The sequence below is a fragment of the Nycticebus coucang genome, chromosome 14 (genome assembly GCF_027406575.1).
Source record: "Nycticebus coucang isolate mNycCou1 chromosome 14, mNycCou1.pri, whole genome shotgun sequence".
NCBI lineage: Eukaryota > Metazoa > Chordata > Mammalia > Primates > Lorisidae > Nycticebus > Nycticebus coucang.
Window position 1 is genome coordinate 9,603,639 of NC_069793.1, and position 20,133 is coordinate 9,623,771.

General features: G+C 55.5%; 3 protein-coding genes across 8 annotated transcripts; 1 reads left to right on the top strand and 2 right to left on the bottom strand.

The window, feature by feature from the left end:
- Positions 1–545: 545 nt before the first annotated feature.
- Positions 546–4,234, bottom strand: CFL1 (cofilin 1). 2 transcript variants are annotated; one of them, XM_053561739.1, is made up of 4 exons: positions 4,002–4,234; positions 1,653–1,960; positions 1,376–1,452; positions 546–1,155 (listed from the first exon to the last, which is right to left on the bottom strand). In XM_053561739.1, exons 1-4 carry the CDS (start codon positions 4,002–4,004, stop codon positions 1,043–1,045), a joined length of 501 nt encoding a protein of 166 aa, XP_053417714.1. In that variant the 5' UTR covers positions 4,005–4,234; the 3' UTR covers positions 546–1,042. The 2 variants fall into 2 exon arrangements, with proteins under 2 accessions (XP_053417714.1, XP_053417715.1); XM_053561740.1 differs by lacking the exon at positions 4,002–4,234 and adding an exon at positions 2,822–2,908.
- A 2,084-nt stretch (positions 4,235–6,318) lies between these two features.
- On the top strand, positions 6,319–18,585 carry MUS81 (MUS81 structure-specific endonuclease subunit). 5 transcript variants are annotated; one of them, XM_053561742.1, is made up of 17 exons: positions 6,319–6,375; positions 6,584–6,751; positions 6,848–6,977; positions 7,202–7,287; positions 7,806–7,904; positions 8,055–8,135; positions 8,299–8,384; positions 8,930–9,070; positions 9,237–9,332; positions 9,430–9,551; positions 9,642–9,739; positions 10,246–10,362; positions 10,451–10,546; positions 10,717–10,845; positions 10,922–11,025; positions 11,781–11,864; positions 11,952–13,153. In XM_053561742.1, exons 2-17 carry the CDS (start codon positions 6,617–6,619, stop codon positions 12,016–12,018), a joined length of 1,671 nt encoding a protein of 556 aa, XP_053417717.1. In that variant the 5' UTR covers positions 6,319–6,375; positions 6,584–6,616; the 3' UTR covers positions 12,019–13,153. The 5 variants fall into 5 exon arrangements, with proteins under 5 accessions (XP_053417717.1, XP_053417718.1, XP_053417721.1 ...); XM_053561743.1 differs by having other exon boundaries at positions 6,326–6,340; XM_053561741.1 differs by having other exon boundaries at positions 6,346–6,384.
- Positions 13,675–19,949, bottom strand: EFEMP2 (EGF containing fibulin extracellular matrix protein 2). The gene is made up of 11 exons (XM_053561752.1): positions 19,703–19,949; positions 19,292–19,409; positions 19,008–19,056; positions 18,257–18,463; positions 17,633–17,755; positions 17,173–17,289; positions 16,915–17,034; positions 15,390–15,509; positions 15,183–15,309; positions 14,773–14,968; positions 13,675–13,974 (listed from the first exon to the last, which is right to left on the bottom strand). Exons 2-11 carry the CDS (start codon positions 19,400–19,402, stop codon positions 13,813–13,815), a joined length of 1,332 nt encoding a protein of 443 aa, XP_053417727.1. The 5' UTR covers positions 19,403–19,409; positions 19,703–19,949; the 3' UTR covers positions 13,675–13,812.
- Positions 19,950–20,133: the final 184 nt, after the last annotated feature.

Here is a 20,133-nt window from a genome sequence, read left to right on the forward strand (position 1 = left end):
AGGTGGGGCTCAAGACACCTGGGTCTGAAGTCCTCGGCACCACCTAGCGGGCCCCACCCTGAATGGACTCTAGCTACTATCTCTAGCTACTATCAACAGAAGGCCAAAGGCTCAACTTGGCCTCTGACTCACAGCAGCCACTGAACCTGGCCTTCATAAACGAAGAGTCAGCTGCCCAGAGGAAAGACCAAACAGAACCTTGAAGGTTGAGAAGGCAGCTTAACGGGCAACCTGTTAACTGCACCATCAACCCGTACCTAGGCAGTACTGAGCTGGGTATCAGAGTCAGGCTCCAGGAGAGGAACCAGCTCACACATAAGCCACTTCTGCCAGAGAAACCCCTGCAAGTAGCAGTAGACATACCCCCTGGCTCAGCCACCCCTTGAATATCTAACCTGAGAACGGTGGGAGGAGGGTGTCCTCAGCCAGTCTCTGGGACCACACTGGGGGGAGCCTATAAAAAAGATGCTGCTCATTCTGCTTGCATACTCCCCCACAAGGTCTTCTGGGCCCCAACCCTGAAACAAACATTCCGTTAATGAGCCTTTTTATTTTTGTGTTTTGTTTTGTTTTTTTAATCGAAGGTCCCTTACTGGTCCTGCTTCCGTGAGTGGCTGAGACCAGGGGAAAAGGGAGGGGTCATCTCCACAACACTCCATTTATACACAGAACTAAACAGACAAGCACAGAGTCACTATTGCGGTTAGAAGTTGGCAGCATGGGAAGGAACAGGTGAGGTGTAGGGGTATTGTTAAAAAAAATACAGGCTCCCCCCAACTGGGGTGCCAGGGGGGACTTGGTCTGCTTCAACCCACAAAGAATCAGAAGATCGAAAGTGGTCTGGGAAGGCCAGAACCGTCAGGGATGGAGGGAGGAGGAAAATCCAGGGGTGGGGGGACTGTTTGGCAACTGGGGTAAAGGGATTGCCCTCCCCCTGCTGGGATCCCCCCAGCCCCTCCGGTCTGGCAGGAAGGGGGCAGCCTGCAACCCCCGGGGCAGGTCTGGAGCTGCCAGATGCACCAGGCAGGGGGCAGGAGGAGGCTCACAAAGGCTTGCCCTCCAGGGAGATGACAGCACTGCCCCCCAGCTTCTCTGCCAGGGTGCAGCGGTCCTTGACCTCCTCGTAGCAGTTTGCTTGTAATTCATGCTTGATCCCTGTAGGAAAGAAAAGGGAGCATCTGTGAGCAGGAAGCACCAGGGTAGGACAGAGTTTCTGTGGCTGGGAAGGAGCCAATCAGAGCAGATGGAAGGGACAAGGTTACCTCCCAGCAGGGAGGGAAGTAGAGGGAAGATTCCCTCTGCCATGCCATTTACCACTTCCTGCAGCCAAGGTCTGAGCAGAAGGGCAGGTGGCACTACCAACACTGGCCCTTACCTGTCAGCTTCTTCTTGATGGCATCCTTGGAGCTGGCATAAATCATTTTGCTCTTAAGGGGTGCACACTCAGGAGCCCTGGAGAGAAATAAAAAGAGAACTTACAACAATAACAAAGCAATAGATAACTTCAAGAAACCTGTGGCTACCATCAATAAGTGTTTTATTCAACCTCTCTCCACCCCAAACCCACACCTCTCAGTTAACAAAGAGCCACAAAAGTTCCTATCTTGAGAAACCCAGCAAGTGACAGGAAAGAGCCTGAATGAAGAGCTCACCAAAAGATAAACACTAGGTCCTCCTTCTTGCTCTCCTTGGTCTCATAGGTTGCATCATAGAGGGCATAGCGGCAGTCCTTGTCTGGAAGCATCTTGACAAAGGTGGCGTAGGGATCGTCGACAGTCTGGCCCACATCACCTACCAGGATCTCCTTGCCCTCCTCTAGTATGATGTTCTTCTTGTCCTCACTCAGGCAGAAGAGCACTGCCTTCTTGCGCTTCTTCACCTCCTCTGGTGTTGAAGACTTGCGCACCTTCATGTCATTGAACACCTTAATGACGCCATCGGAGACAGCCACACCAGAGGCCTGGGGGATGAGCCACACACACCTCATAAGTAAAAGGATTCTTTGCTTCTCAGGAGATTTCAGTCTGGATGCCAGCAAGTATAGACCCCAGTCTCTCTCTCTCTCTCTTTTTTTTTTTTTTTTGAGACAGAGTCTCACTTTGTTGCCCTCAGTAGCAGCGTAACTCACAGCAACCTCCAACTCTTGGGATCAAGTGATTCTCTTGCCTCAGCCTCCAGAGTAGCTGGGACTACAGATGCCCCCCAAAAACGCTATTTTTAGAGACAGGGTCTCACTCTGGCTCAGGCTGGTCTCTAACCCGTCAGTTCAGGCAATCCACCCACCTCTGCCTCCCAGAATGCTAGAATTACAGGCATGAGCCACAGTGCGCAGCCCACAGCCCCCAGTCTCATGTTCACGACTTACTAACCCCCTTCCCAAAGCAAGTCACAATTTTCTTAGGCAAACCACTATCAAAAGGTCAGGACAAAACACCAGAATGGCAGCCAGGACCTCTGATCACTTAGGTTCTACATCCTCTTTCCTCCGCTTACAGGCTTGAAATTTAAGACTCATGAAAAACAGAGCTTTGGCTGACATGTGAACACGAGGAGCCCCCAAACACACAAGCCTTACTCCCCGCTCAGGAAATTAGATCGAGGACCTTAGAATACTAAGTGGGACACGAACAACGCTCAATAGTTCAGCAAGTCCATCAGAACTGCCCAATGTTGTTATAACACAGACAACTCTCTTCCCTGCCAGGGTCTTTCCAACTCAACCCCCAATTAGAACCCGGCCCCACAACTCATTATACTCCAGGAATTCGGAGGGGGGCCAGAACCAGAGATCGCCGATAGAAATAGACAAGCCCAAACTCACAGGGTCTGTGACAGCTCTCTGAACTACTCTGCGATGTGGGGACACCCTAGCCAGGAGATGCAGCGACCGTCCACAGTGAAATCTGCTCCCCCACCCCCCGGAACTGCAGAGGAAGACGGACACGTGACCCCACCGCTTCCGGAGTGGGCGGAGAAAGGAGATCGGTTAGGCCCGGCCCCCTCCCCAAGAGAGACTTTAGTACCCAGGAGTCAGCAGCACGTCCAGGGAGGGCCTAAACCCCCAAGAATCGCCTTTACTAGCGGGCCTATCAGCCCCGTCCGCTGCAAGCCGGAGTCTGAGCAAATTACACAACCTTCGGTTCTCGCAGCCCTCGGGCCGAACACAGGGGACAGGGAGGTTTCCGGGCGGCACCCGCCTGGGTCACTTCCCTAAACTCCGCTCCACCCTCAGGCCCCATCCGGAAAGGCCCTGTAAATCCAGGGCTTTGGCTCAGCGGCCGGGCCTGAGCGTGTGCGCACGCGCCGGACAACGCTGTTCCGGCCCTTACCCTATATACATACAGGCGACAACCCGCTAGTTTTGTAGGCTCGCTCGCCCCGGAGCAAGGCCACGGCCCTACGATGTTCGCTCCAAGCATTAAAGATGCAAACCCCTAGTCGGGGACAGCCGCGCCTCAACATCACCGCTAGCTGCGTCAATCCCCGCCCTCTAAAGTACAGGCATCCCTGCCACCTGCTCTCTAGACAGGACCGCCTGCCGAGGGAGGGTTACGCAGAGACAGGAACAGCCCTTGGGTGGGGCGCGCGCATCGAGACCTCTGGCGCGCTTTTCTCTTGCCGCCCCCGAGCTGGGTCGGGATACCGCGTGCTTCAGTCGAGCGCGCGCTCCCGTGGAACAACGCGCGACACCGGCCGCTCAGCAAGGGGCGCGCGCGCCCCCGGACCCCTCCCCCCCACGGCCTGTGTCCGCGCGGGCGCACCAGCGCGGTGGGGGGAGGGGAAGGGAGTCCAGGGGGCGCGCGAGCGACGTCCAAGCCAAACGTCCCCGGCGCCCACGGGCGCGCACGCGCATCCCGGCGCCGCCCGCCGCTCTGTGTGGGACCCTTATCCCGCCCGGGGCTCCGGGGGCGGGGGTTGCCGACGTAGCTCCCCCGATGCCTCCTGCGCGCAGGCGGCCGACCAGAAGCCGCTTCCCTTAGGCGCCGCTGTCTGCTGCTCACCATGTTTCCGGAAGCGAAAGGGTGATGGCAAGGAGAAGCAGAGAAGAGGTGAGCCGCTGCCGCTGCTGCCGGGATCCGACTGAACGCGGCCTCTCCCGGCCCCTTCCGTTTAGTACGAGCCGCACAATGAGGGGCGGGGCGGGCTTCCGGCGCTCCCTCCGCAGGAGGATGGGAAATGAAGTTCGAGGTCCTGCACGGTCCGCGGGCTCCCTGGGTAACAGAGTCTTTCTCTCCAGCCTGCCTCCGGACGCCGCATTGCACGCAGGGAAATGTAGGCCGGGGCCGCCGGGGGCGGGGCTACTACACCGAGAGTTAGCCCATTGGTCAATTTCCCAGGAAAGGCTCTAAAGCTGAGCAATGGGCCGCGGAACTCGGTAAAATGACCCGAGAACGATCCTTGACTAGGCACCCCTTTATCCCGAAGCAAAACAGGTTTCCAAAGACCCTTCTGATATTTGCTGGATACCTTGGTCAGAAATTTTTGACTAGGGTTAGGATTTTGCTTTTCTGAATCGAAGCTATTATTCATTGGCCTGGAATAGGGTCCTAACGCCTGAAGAATCGCAATATGAAGGCGTCTTCGATCCAATAGACATTGTTTTCCATGTGACAAGCCACTCTCGTCTCCTGAGAAAAGTCCATATGCAACATCAATAAAATAAGAATGGGGGGCACAGGGGAAAAGCTACAAGTAAATCTTTGAAGGGAGACCTTTGTTCTTGATTAAAGGTGCTTGGCAAACTCATGGGGCTATAAAGGGGAAGGCCGGGGTGGGGGGTTATGCATTCAATTCAAGGCTTCGTTGTGTGCCTTCTACCAGGCAGTGAGAAGAGGGATTGGCTATTAAGCCAGGCGAGTCTGGTTCTCGAGTCGATAGCCAGGTATATGGTTATTCTAATACCCACAAAAATTGAGACACAGGCTATGTGGGCGCATAGCCTTAAGAAAAGAAACTAGGGTGGGGAATTTCGTTGGCTTATTGCAATGACCATATCCTCACACACTGCAGGAAGAGAAGACAGAGTCGCAAACAAGTCAGGGGCAAAACGAGAAGGAGAACTGGGACCCTTGATCTCAAGCAGAATAGTGTAAACCCAGAGCGACGCCCTGGAGTGTGGTACCTCGCAGAGCATGTCGGGGGTTGTAGTCCAGGGCATCCTGCCGCACCGCCCACCAGCCTAGGTCCTGGTCGCTGCAGGTGGAGGCTTCAGCTTGACCCGCGCCTCCCACCAAGCACCCCTACAAGAACAGGAGGCTAGCTCCACCTTTTTAAGACTTAGAGTTTCCAAGAGCAACGAGGAGGGGGAAGGGAGGCTTTGCAGTTACCCCGGAGCCAGCTCCTGCCCGCCCCCAGCCGCGGGATGCCCTAGATGTCCTTATTAGGAAAAGAGACCTAGAAGGGGGCGGGGCTAGCCCGGATGCGGGCTTCAAGCACCTTATAAGGCTGCGTCGGGTGGGAGGCGGGAGTCCCGAGCAGGCTGGGTATGCTGCACCGCGGTCTAGGCGGAGTCCGGAGGGGCGGGCTCGGAGCTCTGGCGCCTGCCTCTCCCCTTCTCGCAGGCCTGAGACCTGCACCTTGCGAGCCCATTGGCGTGACAGCTAGGGGCTGGGGGCTGCCCCAACCTCTGGCAAGACCTCCATGCGCAACTCAGCTATACATTCTCCCAAACTAGGATCCCTTTGCAGAGTTTCCATTTCCAACTTCCCTGAGGGTCCCCCACCTCCAGTGAACCACAAAATGACGATGTGTTCTCCCCTTCTACCTGTCTTGCCCTCAGCCTGCTCCCCCGGAACCAAACAGGTGCACATCTCAGCCCTCCTCACCTGCCAGGACGCCCAGCAGTTCTTACCAGCAGTCCATCCTCCTACTTGGCCTCTGGCTTCCTCCCCATTCCCGTCCTATTTAGAGCTTCTCTGCACGTCCCCGACTCCGCCCCCAACCCCCGCCCCATACACACGGCCCTGTGTCCCGGGGCTCCGAATCACCACTTTCTTCCGATGGTTCTTCAATTTTTCCTGCCTTACCTTTGTGTTCTCCCCTGACCCTTTCTGGATGTCCCTCCCGTACATATGTTTGCACTCGCTTGTCCCCCAACCCCCACTTCTCCCAGACACCTTCAAGCTCAGTCGTAGTCTCCAACCTCCTCTACAAGGATGAGGCTGAAACTGACAGTCTTATAGGCGTTGGAACTGCCAAGTTCAGTTTACTCCGTTAAGCACTGCCCCTAGCCAACCCTCCCAGTCACAAGGGGCGCTGTCCGCTTTCCTCTCGCCTGTAAAAAATGTCCCCACTCTCGAATTTGGAGAGGAAGGGGCGGGACAAGGCTCTAGGGGCCTGGGTGAGGAGCCTAAATGGTGGTCGTCGCAGGAGGAGGTGCTGAGAGTAAAGATCGGTGGAGACAGCGCTCTTTACCAACCATTTAAAGTAGTGCAGGGGCAGGGGAGCGCTGCAGGAGCCTAAGCTAGTTAGTGCCCCTTGTGGGACCACGTGTTTGGAGAGGTCCAGCCCTCACCCTCGAGCTCCCTCCGTAGCCAGGTGTTTCAACTCAGACTCTATAACTGGCGGCGTCCCATTTCTACAGGTGTCGGGCGTCAGAGAACCCGCCCTAGGGCTCATGGCGGCGCCTGTCTGCTTGGGCCGGAAACGCCCGCTCCCGGTTTGCCCCAACCCGCTCTTTATACGCTGGCTGACCGAGTGGCGCGACGAGGCAGCCAGCAGGGGGCGCCGCACGCGCTTCGTGTTTCAGAAGGTCGGTTCTGCTGGGTCTGATTGATGGTTACAGGTGCTGGCTAAGTCTGACCTATTCTAACTAGATACCTTACCCACTACTCCCTATCTCCGCTAGGCGCTGCGCTCCCTCCGGAGGTACCCGCTGCCCCTGCGCAGTGGGAAGGAAGCTAAGATTCTACAACACTTCGGAGACCGGCTCTGCCGGATGCTGGACGAGCGGCTGCAGCAGCATCAAGCATCGGGCGGTGAGAACCTCAGGCAGGGGTCGGTGGTCCCTGGTTTCCAAGGTCCCGTCTCCGTACCCACTTTGGATATCTTACTTCAGGCTTCCCTGCTCCTGTTGAAGTTGCCATCTGACCTCAAGCTAGTGGCCTCACTGTTCTCACGTTCAGCTGGAGCAGGCTGCAGCTCAGACCCTTGAGGCTGCCAGATTCCCTGGGGTGTGGAATTGACACTCTTGATTTTATAGGTGATCATGTCCTGGACCCACCATCTGGAGAGACGTGCCCAGCCTGGGAAGGGCCACTTGCCAAAGTCCAGGATTCTTCTTTGCCAGTGAGGAGTGGGGAGGGGATTGGAAGGCAAAATATCAGTGCCAGAAGTACGATTTCCTGGGTTTGGGTATTTAGCAAGCCTGGTCCAAACCTCACCAGCAAACCCTAGTCTTGGGCAAATGACTTATTCTGTCCTGAGATTTAGGATTTTACTCTGTAATGGGGATATTGATAACAGCTGATAAAAAGTCCAAGCTATTTAGGGGGCCCAGCTCAATACATTATGAAGTTGCCATTACCAAGTTTTCCTATCTAACCACCCCTGTCTTACAGTAGGCAGTAGAATGGGCCAGGCAGATATTCCTGCCCCCCACCTGTGCCCTCTAGCTATGTGCTGTCTCCTCCAGATTTACGGGGATCTTCCCATCACCTGGCTCAGTTTTGCAGAGAAGGAAACTGAGATGCAGCTGAATGACTTTCCTGGAGCCATGCAGCCTGCTGTAAACTTCAGCTCTGCCAGGGATTCATTTGAGGATGACTGGCTTGCTTTCATAGTCAGAGCCCCTCTATACCTTTCAGGTTCCTGTCCAGCCCAAAGTAGGAGGCTCTGGCAACTACTGGCCAGCTCCGCACTCAGGAGCCCGAGCAGTACTGTTGCTGCTTTACCAGGAACACCTGGTGAGTGCTTAGCTATGCTGGGAGTCAGAAACCCAGGCAGCAGGTGGGAGACTCCCAGCAGAACCTGTCCCGGGCAAAGATTACCCTGGCTACTTGGGCAGGGCACAGAAGGGTGCTGAATTTATCCTTTCTCTTCTACTTTGGTTTTAGAACCCAAATGGCCACAACTACTTAACCAAGGAGGAACTGCTGCAAAGGTGTGCTCAGAAGAACCCCAGGGTGAGCATAGAGGTAGGAGGATTAGGCTTGATTGGCTCTAGAGCCTATCAGAGACTGCTTTTGACAGTCAACAGTGTCAGGGCCCTGGCCTATGTATGGCCCTTAGCCCGAAGCACAGAGAGTATGGACTTGGATCACACCAGGGGCTCTCTGAGGGTCTCCTCCCTGTTGGCAGGTAGTCCCTGGGAATGCTCGACCTTGGCCAGCCCTTCGCTCCCTCCTCCACAGGAACTTGGTCCTCAGGACACACCAGCCAGCCAGGTGGGTCCAACCTTAAGGGATACAGAAAGTAGGGGTGAGGAATGTGCATGACCTTCGAAGTGGAACCCTGCAGTTACCCAGCCATTTCCAGACTTGATACTGTTGAGGCTGGGGAAGGTCAGCCTTCCCCAGGAGCCCACCCACACTACTGGAGTACCAGGAGGGTGTGAGAGACTGAGAGAGCAGGTGGGAGGAGAAGGTGGTGCCATGGTTATTGAAGGAGTAGAGAACCTTTGTTGAAATAACACATGTTAGGACTTAGCACAAGAGTGTTATTCCTGGAAAAGGAAAAAGCATGAGTGAAGACAGGAGAAAGGAAAGTTTGTCTGAGACACATTTATGATAGACCCGATTCATGGCACTGGGAAGATCCTGAGGAAACCAATCTAAAAACCAAGAAAATGGGGAAGAGAGGAGAGCCACTGTCCTTGCTTATGCAGGGTTGCCAAGTGGGTAGTGAGGCCAATCTAGCTGGGGGCAGGCAGGACAGCCAGCTGGGTGTGCTTGAAGAAGGGAAAGCTGTGTGTGTCCTCTCTACCTCCCAGGTACTCACTGACCCCTGAGGGTCTGGAGCTGGCCCAGAAATTGGCTGAGTCAGAAGGTCTGAGCTTGCTGAATGTGGGCACTGAGGCCAAGAAGCCCCGTGGGGAGGAAGCTGCAGTGCCAGGAGTAGCCTCTGCTGAGCTGTGAGGAGGGGATGGGGCAGAAGGGGTCTGGGAAATGAGGCCAGCACCCACCTCTATCTCCATCACTTAGAGCTAAGCTGTGGCTGTCTCCTCTGCTGTGGGCTGTAAGGGACACTGCCCTGGCACTGGGGGTTCTGGCCTCTCATACCACTCCCCCTCCCATCAGTGACACCAGTGAAGGGGAGTTCCAGCAGCCATCACTGGAGCTGGGGCCTGGAGAGTACAGGGTGCTTTTGTGTGTGGACATCGGCGAGACCAGGGGGTGAGTGAGGTGGGGTGAGATGAGGGAGATAGTCACAAGATGTTGTGGAGTGGGTATGGGTCTGCTCTGACCCGACCATTCCTCCTCGCAACTCCAGGGCTGGGTACAGGCCAGAGCTGCTCCGAGAGCTACAGCGGCTGCATGTAGCCCACACAGTGCGCAAGCTTCATGTTGGGGACTTCTTGTGGGTGGCACAGGAGACCAAACCCAGAGACCCAGGTAAAGGGGCACGGATGGGCAGGCATCAGAGGAAGGGCCTGGCAGGTTGAGGGATGAAAGGCAATGCAACCCTTCCTGGTTTCTTGGCAGCAAGACCTGGGGAGTTAGTTCTGAACCATATTGTGGAGCGCAAGCGGCTGGATGATCTGTGCAGCAGCATCATTGATGGGCGATTCCGGGAGCAGAAGGTTCCTTCTCTGGCCTTGCCTTGCTTCCTACTTACATGTACCCTAAGGCCCTCTCTTAGCCCAGAGGAATCTACAGGCATTTCTGGTGGCCTCAAGACATAGCCTGTGTGGACTCTAGCCACACTAGAGACCCCTGTAGGCACACAGTAGGGACAACTGGCATCTGAATGGGTTCAGGAGCATATTAAAGACCTCTTGAGTACCCACCACCTGCAGCCTTTGCTAGACAAGGCCCAAACCTCTGGGAGTGGTAATGCAGAGGCTGTACCTCAGTACTGACTGTTGGGCTGGCCTCACAGTCAAAGGGGCCATGTACAAACCCAGGGAGGGAGCATTCAGAGATGGTATCAGCATGCCTACGTATGGAGGCCCCCTAAGACAGGTAGAGAGGCTAGGAAGGATGAGGAGGCTAGTTCATAGGATCAAGAGTCACATCATGTGATGGATGGCCCATGCATGTGGCCATCCAGGCCTGACCCACCCTGTCTCTTCTGTCCCCTCCCCAGTTCCGACTGAAGCGCTGTGGCTTAGAGCACCGGATATATCTGGTGGAGGAGCAAGGCTCAGTCCACAACCTCAGCCTTCCTGAAAGCACACTGCTGCAGGCTATTACCAACACTCAGGTGAGCTGGGAGGGCAAGGCCAGGCTGGCAGGGGTTCCTGTGGCCTGGGCCAGGGCCTACCCTCCCTCTCATGGGTTTTCTTCCCCAGGTCATCGACGGCTTCTTTGTAAAGCACACAGCAGACATTAAAGAGTCAGCCGCCTACCTGGCCCTCCTGACACGGGGCCTGCAGAGACTCTACCAGGTTAGCAGATACCCCTGTCCGGCACTGGTCCCTTGCCTGGGCCCCGTGCTTCCCTAAGAGAGGAAAGGTGGGTGAGAGCCCCATTTCTCAGGCTGGCCCACTGAGACCAAGGACTGGCTGAGGGCTGTCCCTTAAAGCTGCAGCCTGGCCTCAGTCCCTTCTTCCCTCAGGGCTACACACTATGCAGCCGCCCCTGGGGAATTCCAGGGGACCATCAATCAGGGGCCGCGTCCTCCCCAAACCCTCTCTGCTCACTCCTCACCTTCAGTGACTTCAATGCAGGGGCCATCAAGAACAAGGTACTCTTTCCTCTCAGCTTCTCCTTATATGTCTGGGCCCCAGATCACCCCTGATCTAGTCCTTCCCTGACCCTAGGCTCAGTCAGTGCGAGAGGTGTTTGCTCGGCAGCTGATGCAGGTACGCGGAGTAAGTGGGGAGAAGGCAGCAGCCCTGGTGGATAGATACAGCACCCCTGCCAGGTAGGCCTCTAGAGGGACCTTAGGGGTCCTTATCCCCTGCCCTCCAAGCATGAAATTCAGATTGACTAATGCAGTGGCCTGGCTCTCTGTGGGCTGTATAGACCCAGAGATAGAAAGATCTGGCTGGCCCCTGGGAAGCTCATGGAAGTCAAGTGGGGAGGAAGACAGCCAGCCTGGACCAGATAGTATCCCAGACATTGGTGGAGGCCACAGCAGAGAGGGAGGTACTCCACCTGGTGGAGCAGAGGCTTCCTGGAGGAGGGGGATGGGCCAGGAAGACTGGAGAAGCTCTTGGAGTCTTTGTCAGTTTTGCCCCAGTTTTCCTGGGTGGGATACAGCAGGGCCTTGCAAGCTAGGCTCAGGAAGTGCAAGCAGTGTTCTGACTTCTTAACCTGACACTGGCCTAGAGCTTCTCACAGTACACCAGCAGTCAGCCAGTGTCAAGCCTTAGAAACTTAAATGTCCCATGGCGGCGCCTGTGGCTCAGTCGGTAAGGCACTGGCCCCATATGCCAAGGGTGGCGGGTTCAAACCCAGCCCCGGCCAAACTGCAACCAAAAAATAGCCGGGCGTTGTGGCGGGCGCCTGTAGTCTCAGCTACTCGGGAGGCTGAGGCAAGAGAATCGCTTAAGCCCAGGAGTTGGAGGTTGCTGTGAGCTGTGTGAGGCCACGGCACTCTACCGAGGGCCATAAAGTGAGACTCTATCTCTACAAAAAAAAAAAAGAAACTTAAATGTCCCAATGTCTCACCTACAGCCTCCTAGCTGCCTATGATGCCTGTGCCAGCCCCAAGGAACAGGAAACACTACTGAGCACTATCAAGTGTGGGCATCTGCAGAGGTGAGGGCAAAAAGCAGACTTGGAGGGAGTGGCAGGGGCCAGGGCTGTCCAGGCCCAGGGCCTGACCTGGCCTGCCTCTCCCTGCAGAAATCTGGGACCTGCTCTGAGCAGAACCTTGGCACAGCTCTACTGCAGCTATAGTCCCTTGACCTGAGCTTATGCCACAACACAGACCCTAGCCCTCCCACTCTTCTCCCAACATCTAACATCCTACATTTATAATAATCTTTTAATAATGTATATCAAGTTAATTTCAGATGGCTAAAAAATCTTTACTATTTTACATCTCCATTAAGTCTCTAACCAGGATCTTTTGGGCTATAATAAAAAGCTAAGTATTTGCTGCCTTACATATTATGGAGAAGATGTCAGGCCCCAGGGGTTGTATAAAAGACTCAGGATCTAGGAAGACCATCTGTTCCAGTGGGGCTTTCTTCCAGACAGAGTCTTACTATGTCACCCTCAGTAGAGTACTGGGGTGTCACAGCTCACAGCAACCTCAAGCTCTTGGGTTTAAGCGATTCTCTTGCCTTAGCCTCCCAAGTAGATGGGACTACAGTCGCCTGCCACAATGCCCGGCCATTATTATTTTTTTCTGGTTGGAGTTCTCATTGTTTAGCAGTCCCAGGCCAGGCTCTAACCCGCCAGCCTCCGTGTATGTGGCTGGCACTCTATTTACTGAGCTATGGGTGTCAAGACTATTCTGGAGTTTTGGGTTTGTTTTTTTTTTTTTGGTAGAGACAGAATCTCTTTGTTGCCCTTGGTAAGAGTGCCATGGCATCACACAGCTAACAGCAACCTCCAACTCCTGGGCTTAGGCAATTCTCTTGCCTCAGCCTCCTGAGTAGCTGGGACTACAGGCGCCCGCCACAACGCCAGCTATTTTTTGTTGTTGCAGATTGGCCGGGGCTGGGTTTGAACCTGCCACCCTTGGTATATGGGGCCAGTGCCCTACCCACTGAACCACAGGCACCACCCCAGTTCCAGTGGTTTTTAAACCAAACTCCTGAGGATCTGGGGTTCCCTGTTCAGGGAGATGGAGTCAATGGGTCATTACAACTTTGAATCTGTATAATCAGGTGTTCCCTGATCAAATAAAATGCCCTTTGATAAGAGTTTCTGGAGCTGGGCACCGTGCCTCCTGCCTGTAATCCTAGCACTCTGGAAGGCCAAGGCAGTGGATTGTCTGAGATCAAGAGTTTGAGACCAGCTTGAGCAAGAGTGAGCCCCTGTCTCTAAAAATAGCCAGGCGTTGTGGCAGGTGCCTGTAGTCTCAGCTACTAGGGAGGCTGCAGCAAGAGGATTGCTTCAGCCCAAGAGTTTGTGAGCTAAGATGCCACAGCACTCTAGCCTGGGTGACAGAGTGAGACTCTCTTAAATTTTTAAAAAGTTTCTGTACCTTGGAAAAGAAAGGCTTGAAGACTACTATTGGTCCAGTTGCCTCACTTTATATATTGAAAATAGCCCCAGGGAGTGACTGAGGATTGTCCAGGTGTGTAGTTCGAGGCACAGCTAGGATTGGAACCTGGAACATAAGACTTCCTGGTGCTGTACAAAGTGGGGTTCTCAGGACCCCTGCAAGTCAGCCAAGTCCAAATCTCTGGGCTGGGCCTGGAATCCACATATCTCATAATTTCTTCCCTTAGGGTGAACCTAAAGCCCAGGGTCCAAAGCTTCCCAGCTCCTATTAGTGGGGCCCCCTGGGCCTAAGCCCAAAGCCTCCCTTTAGGACTGGGTCTGCCTCCCACAGCCCCAGCCCCTCCCCCAGTCTGAGGTTCACTACAGTGTGACCTGCCCTTGGTCACCAGCACTCCTTCTTTCTCCCTTTATTGCCTTTCTCTCTGCTCTTCACAATAATGGCTTCCCTTTTTGACGGAACACAGTCATCCCTGAGCCACAGGCTTCTTGGCTACAGGAGGCTGTGAGGAGGGTGATACCCTCCCCTTCCTCAGAAGGTGTAGGCCCCCACGAAGATGGTGAGTCTCAGTACAGAGCTGGCTCGGTAGCTCATGAGGGAGTTCATGGTGACCATCTCCAGGTCTAGCACATACTCCCGGGGGCCTGTCACCGGCCGGGCGAGGACCAGCATGGCGCTGACGTTGTTGATTTGCTGCAGGGCACAGTGGGTGGAGACAGGTAGATTGTGTCAGCCTAAGTGCTAGTGCCCTACCCCAGCATCACCTCCTCCCCAGTGGCCAAGAGGTGGACAGAGAGCCCTGGCCAGACCTTTGGCCCTCATGCAGCTCTAAAACCCTGAACATCGCTCCTCCCCTCCTGCGCTCTGGCTTCTGCTGTTGGGGATCTGCTCCTGGTGCTCTTCCTACCCTTTGCGACTAGTTCTTCTAACCAGGAATCAGGGTTAACTGATGACTCAAGGCCAGGTGTGACTCTTGGGAGTGATAGGGCCTTTGATGTGGAGGAGGCAGACTCCATTTAAAGAATTCAACGTCAAGAAGAAAGCATGCTAAGATAACCAAACATAACCCTTCCCATGCTGAATACAGCATAAAGACCAGGGCTCCCTTCTCTGGCTGTGTACCACTCCTGGACTCCATTCACCTAGCTCCACCCAGACAGCTGGATTCTCTGACCTCAGGCCCTGCAGAATCCTCTCATACCAGTCCCTTGTTTTATGGGTGAAGAAGCTAAGGTCAGAGAGGGGAAAACAGTACCAGGACCCAAACCCCAGTGTTAGGTGCCTTGTTAGAATTTCATTTAACAGCTTGTCCTTTATACGATGACTTGGCACACTCCTACCTTCCTACAGAAATCCTGCCTCCAAAGGCAGAGCTTTGAGAGAAGAGGCGGAGCAGAGTTGGCATAGCCCAGTTTACCCCTTGAGACTTCCTGGAATTCAATTTTAGATTATGCAGGTCAGTTGAGGAGTGGAGGTAGGAAAAAGCCTTACCCTAATGTAGAAGTCCCCCTGTGAGTTTCCTGCACGGATCTGAAAGGCATTGTAGGCACCAGGGTAGACAGAGGTTGCCTGGATCTGGAACACGTCGGCAGGCACACTGCGCTCTGAGGTGATGGTCATGTAGCGGTGCACGATGGATGAGGGCTGCTCTCGACACAGGGGGTTGGAGGCTGGACAGAGGCAGCGGCTAGAGACCCCGAGACAGGGGGGAATGAATGAGATCATTGCCCATCCTCTAAATCTCTACCCAGAAGGTTCCTCCCACTCTTGCTGTAACTGGTTTGGTCAAGAGGGACGATTCCCATCAACCCTCGGGTGTTGGCCAGTCCCAGTAGACACCAGTCTGCTCCAAAGCTCTCTGGGAGTTGTAGTTCCTCAGGCCTGGCATGGCATTGACTCACTTGTCAGACACCTGGACATAGGGCTCGACACAGCGGTTGGTGTCCACGCAGCGGTAGCCCCCATGAAAGTTGACACAGGTTTGGGCCTCAGAGCACTGGTGTGCACCTGACTCACACTCATCAATGTCTGCCAGGGGAAAGGGGCTGAAATTGGGTATCAGGCCACCAGCCGCTGACACCATTCTGCCCCCCACCCGACACCTGTACCTTGGCAGAGACGTGTTGCCAGCAGTTGGTAGCCCTGTGGGCACTGGCAGGAAAAGCGGCCTGGCTCATTGACACAGCGGTACTGGCAGAGATAACTGGAATAGCTGCACTCATCAATATCTGAGAAAGAGCAGGGATGAGTACCCTGGGCCACAGGCAGTCCTCACACTTTTGTCCTGCAAAAGCTTACTGAGAGCCCAGCCCTAAGTTAGGCTGAAGTGGGATGAGACCAGCCCTGCAAAGCTCAGCAGGGGACAGGGTTCAAAGAAAGACTGTCCCAGCACATTGGACACCTCTGTGCCCCAAGACCGAAAGGAGATACTAAATGAATGTATTGAGAACATAGATGCTTAGGTGTGAACCTTACTGGCTGATTTTGGGGAACCTCATTTTCCCTATCAGTAAAATGATTGGGTTAAACTAGATGAGTTGTGAGGGCCCAGCCTACTCTAGTTTTCAATAATTTGCCCAATTTCTACAACCCACAATCAGCTCAAGCACCCAGCAGCCATCCCCTGCCAACTGTGGGCCGCTTTTGTTGCCAGTTACCAAGGATGCCTCACTGCAGAATCAGTGCAAAGGGGCCACCTTCCAGCTGACTGGAGTGAGGAGGCTGGGATGGAGCCCTTACTCAGTCTAGCTATGTGAACTTGGGCAAGCTATTTAACCTCCCTTAGTTGCACAATAAAAGTCACCATTTATCTAAGACTTCATGCTTATTTTTTGTAATCCTCTCAACAAATCTGGAGGGAGATATTAATGTCCTCATTTTGCAAAGGAAGGAAAAAATTATAGGGTTGTAGACAGGATTAAAGAGGCCAGTGAGGGTGGCGCCTGTGGCTCAGTGAGTAGGGCGCCGGCCCCATATGCCGAAGGTGGCGGGTTCAAACCCAGCCTCGGCCAAACTGCAACAAAAAAAAAAAAAAAATAGCCGGGCGTTGTGGCGGGCGCCTGTAGTCCCAGCTGCTCGGGAGGCTGAGGCAAGAGAATCGCGTAAGCCCAAGAGTTAGAGGTTGCTATGAGCCATGTGACGCCACGGCACTCTACCTGAGGGCGGTACAGTGAGACTCTGTCTCTACAAAAAAAAAAAAAAAAAAGAGGCCAGTGAGAAGTATACCACATAGGGTGGGTTCTCAGTAAGTGGCAGTTCACTTTAAAGTGCTGCTGCTTGGCACATGATGAAGCCTATCTATTACACCGTCTCCCTTGATCTCACAACCCATTTACAGAAGAAACAGAAGAGTGACTTGCCCTAGTGCTAGATTTGAATGCAGGTCAGCCTGACTCATGAGAGTGGCACCCACATCCTCAGTCTGCCCAGTGAGCTTCAGTAGGGACCTAATTGCTCCCCTAGGTACATTCCCCACCAGGCTGCAAGTACCCCACAACTGGCCCTCGGTGGAGTACATAGGTGGGTGCAGAATGCCTGGGACATGGAGGCACAAGTGGAAAACTGGCAGGGGACACAGCATGATGGATGCAGGACCTGGGGGACCTGGAGCACCACACAGGGTGGTGCTCTTACCACTGCAGGAGAAGCCATCCCGGTGCAGCTCGTAGCCCTGGTGGCAGCGACACAGGAAGGTCCCATAGGAGTTGAAGCAGCGCTGCTCACATGGGGCCCCCATGTCACACTCATTCACATCTGGGGGTGGCAGGAAAAACAGGAGGGGTGAAAGTGGAGGGCATGCCTAGAGTCCCCACTCCATCTTGGCTGGTGAGGAAAAGAGCACCCCCACCTCACACCTCCTGGACCCAGGGGCCCGGCCTGGCCCAGCCTCACCCACACAGGAGCGGTTGTTGGGCCCCAGCTGGAAGCCTGGCTCGCACTGGCAGCGGAAAGAGCCAGGCAGGTTCACGCAGCGGTGTTGGCAGTAGCGGTAGCGGCATTCATCTATGTCTGGTAGAGAGGCAGGAAGGAGGGCAGAAGCCAGGTGGACCCAAGCCAGCTGGGACTCAAGGCCTTACCACCCATAGTCCTGTGGGCCAGGACAGCCAGGATATCCCCAAACATCCCCATATAGCAGTGGCTAATGCTGCTGACTTTAATACAATTTCTGTCAGTCGCGACCCACAGGTTGAGAGCCACTGCCATAGAGTTTTCTGTGTCGTGTTGACAGGAGGGCTAAGGTGGCAAGAGACTGGGGTGAAGCCTCAGGATGGGTTGGAATGGGTGTCAGGTTATGTTGAGAGCCCTCCAGGGGCACAGAGTAGGGACCAGAGAGTCTGCTCCCTGGACTCACCCACACATTCGGGCCCAATCTTGCGGTAGCCATCGGGGCAGGTGCACTGGTAGGAGCCAGGCAAGTTATGGCAATCCTGGCTGGGGCGACAGTCATGCAGCTCCTGGGCACACTCATCCACATCTGTGAGAGACACCACTCAGACCCACCTGGGATCCCTCATGCCACCCAACATGACAGATGGATCCAATACTTGGATTAGATCTTCGCGACAATACAAATAGCAGTTCACCAGCCTGGAGCCAACAGGAAAGGCACTGCTAACCTGTGACACCCCATATGAGGGGTCATGGTAAGCAAGGCACTGTCCACACACCCCCAGCAACATTGATTCCTGGACTTTTCTTCCTCTAAGGCCTGTGGTCTCCAGAGGATAGAGGCTGGGAGGCAGAGCTCTTGCAGTGTCTCCACAGCAACTGAGGGGAGGGTCCCAGGAGCTGAGTGGGGCAAAGGGACATAAGCTGAGGCCACAAAGTGGGGATATAGATGAGGGTGTGCATGTCATCCAGTGGTCCTGAGAAGCCACACATGGCTTTTGAGCCAAGGAGGAACATGAAGTTTGAGTTTATAAGATGCTTAGTGTGAGGACTAGAAGACTGGGCACCAAAGTGACCCCCCACTCACCCACACAGCTCTCCTGATGGTCGGGCTCATAGCCTGGTGGGCAGGGGTTGGGATGTTGAGTGGGAGGCACTGGTGGTGGGGGTCCCTCGCCATGTAGGTCATTGATGACGGCAGCTGAGCGGGGTAGGCACAAGTAGCCCCCGTAGTGATTGATGCATTTCATTTCCCCCTTGCAGGCTTCAGGGATGGTCAGGCACTCGTTGACATCTGCAGAGAGGGGCCTGCTGGGCACAGCCAGTCTCTTGGCCAGCCCTGGAGGAAGTGGGAGGCAGGAGCCCCACTCGCCCTTCTCTAAGCTGTGTGATCCAGACAAAGCTTTCACTCTGCTCAGCAAGGTTAGAGCTTCCTTGGACTGGAGGTGGAGTGGGTGTTCCCACTATGCCTTCATTCTCTTGGCTCCGAATGGGTCTCTATCTCTCCCCAGAGCCCTGGCCCTAGTTCAGCCCAACCAAGCAGACACTGCCCTCCCCCATGGGAACAAAGAGTTGAGAGAGGAGAATGGTTTAGAGCTGTATGGGATCCCACCCTTGGGGGGGTAGGGGCAGGGTTTCCTTGGTTTATGGGAGAAGGAGGGGTCATCCCTAGTGGATCTGGCTCCAGAGAACCAGAGCTGCCTCAGCCAAGCAGAGCAGGGCAGAGGATAGGCTATTGAGCTCCTGTGGCAGCTCTTGAAGATGAGGTTGCCCATGGGAAGGAAAACTCAATCCCTCTCTCAGCTTCCGAAGGTTGTTGGTCCCTCAGCCACACTCACCCCGGCAGTGCTGGCTGTCTGAGTCCCACTCATAGCCATCTGTGCATTCCTGAAAAGGAACCAGAAGTGGCCAGTGGTCACCTACAGGTCTCCTCTAGCTAGCCGTGCCTGAGTCCTGCCACCCTCCCTGGCTCCTCCAAACAATGACACCCGCCCCCCCTTGCTCTACCAGCGGGAGGTGGGTGACGGGGACAGGGAATCTTCCCCAGTAGCAGCCACCCCAGGATCCTGTTCTCTCCGTCCCTGCCCATCCTGTCCCAATCTTATGGTCCCATCGTCCCCACCGTGTAGCTGTCTGGTTCCTCAGAATCCTGGGGAGACGCTGTCCCTAGGAGCAACAGCAGCAGCGCCCAGAGCAGTAGGGACCCGGAGAGGCAGGAGGCGAAGGGGAGCATCCTGGGGCTGGGAGGTGGTGGACGCGGATCAGGGGCCTCTGCCACTGCACCCCTGATCCCTGTCACAGGACACGGAGCCCGGCCGCTCAGGAGCGAGTTCGGTGGCCCCTGGAGTCTCCCAGGGCTGGAGGCCAATTCTTCCTGCAGGCCCGGGTCTCAGGCCCACCCGCCCGGGACCGCCCCGCCCCCGCCCGGTCCCCCAGCGGTGCAGGCCGAAGAACTCCGGCCCCTGGGTTCTGCTCTGCCGCCTACTCGGCTGAGATTTCGGCTCGCGCCCTCCTCCCACAGACTGCCACTCACTTGGGCCCGCGACGGCCCTGAGGCCCGCGGCTGCGGCGGCTCAGCTGGCTCGGGCAGTGCCTGTGGGCTGACGGACGGGCGGACGGCACAGCTCCCTGGACTCGCAGCCCCAGGAAGCGCCCCCCGCCCGCCCGCTTGCCGCGGCGCGGCCCACCCCGGCGCCTATGCCCGCCCTTCGGTGGATTCCTGAGCCCGCGCCAGGGGGAGGGACCCGGACCCCCCGCTTCTCCGCCCCCAGCTAGCCGCAGGCCCCCACCCGGTCCCCCGCGGCGCCGCTGTGAGCTGCCTCCCGGCGCCAGGACAGGATCCCTCAGCGTTTGATCCTTGGGACCGTTGAACTTGGTGCCAGGCCCTCAGACTCAGTTGGGGGGGGAGGGGGCATACCTTTACCAAAAATGTTATTCTGCGCACCTAGACCTTACCTAATCTGC

Coding starts and splice junctions, on each gene's coding strand:
- CFL1 (XM_053561739.1), bottom strand. Junction 1,453..1,652: donor GACCTAGTGTTTATCTTTTG/GTGAGCTCTTCA, acceptor ATTTCTCTCCAG/GGCTCCTGAGTGTGCACCCC. Junction 1,156..1,375: donor CATCAAGAAGAAGCTGACAG/GTAAGGGCCAGT, acceptor TCTTTCCTACAG/GGATCAAGCATGAATTACAA.
- MUS81 (XM_053561742.1), top strand. CDS start 6,617: ATGGCGGCGCCTGTCTGCTTGGGCCGGAAACGCCCGCTCCCGGTTTGC. Junction 6,752..6,847: donor CGCGCTTCGTGTTTCAGAAG/GTCGGTTCTGCT, acceptor TATCTCCGCTAG/GCGCTGCGCTCCCTCCGGAG. Junction 9,071..9,236: donor GGAGTAGCCTCTGCTGAGCT/GTGAGGAGGGGA, acceptor CCCTCCCATCAG/TGACACCAGTGAAGGGGAGT.
- EFEMP2 (XM_053561752.1), bottom strand. CDS start 19,402: ATGCTCCCCTTCGCCTCCTGCCTCTCCGGGTCCCTACTGCTCTGGGCG. Junction 17,290..17,632: donor GATTGGGCCCGAATGTGTGG/GTGAGTCCAGGG, acceptor CCTCTCTACCAG/ACATAGATGAATGCCGCTAC. Junction 14,969..15,182: donor TATGTCCAGGTGTCTGACAA/GTGAGTCAATGC, acceptor CGGGGTCTCTAG/CCGCTGCCTCTGTCCAGCCT.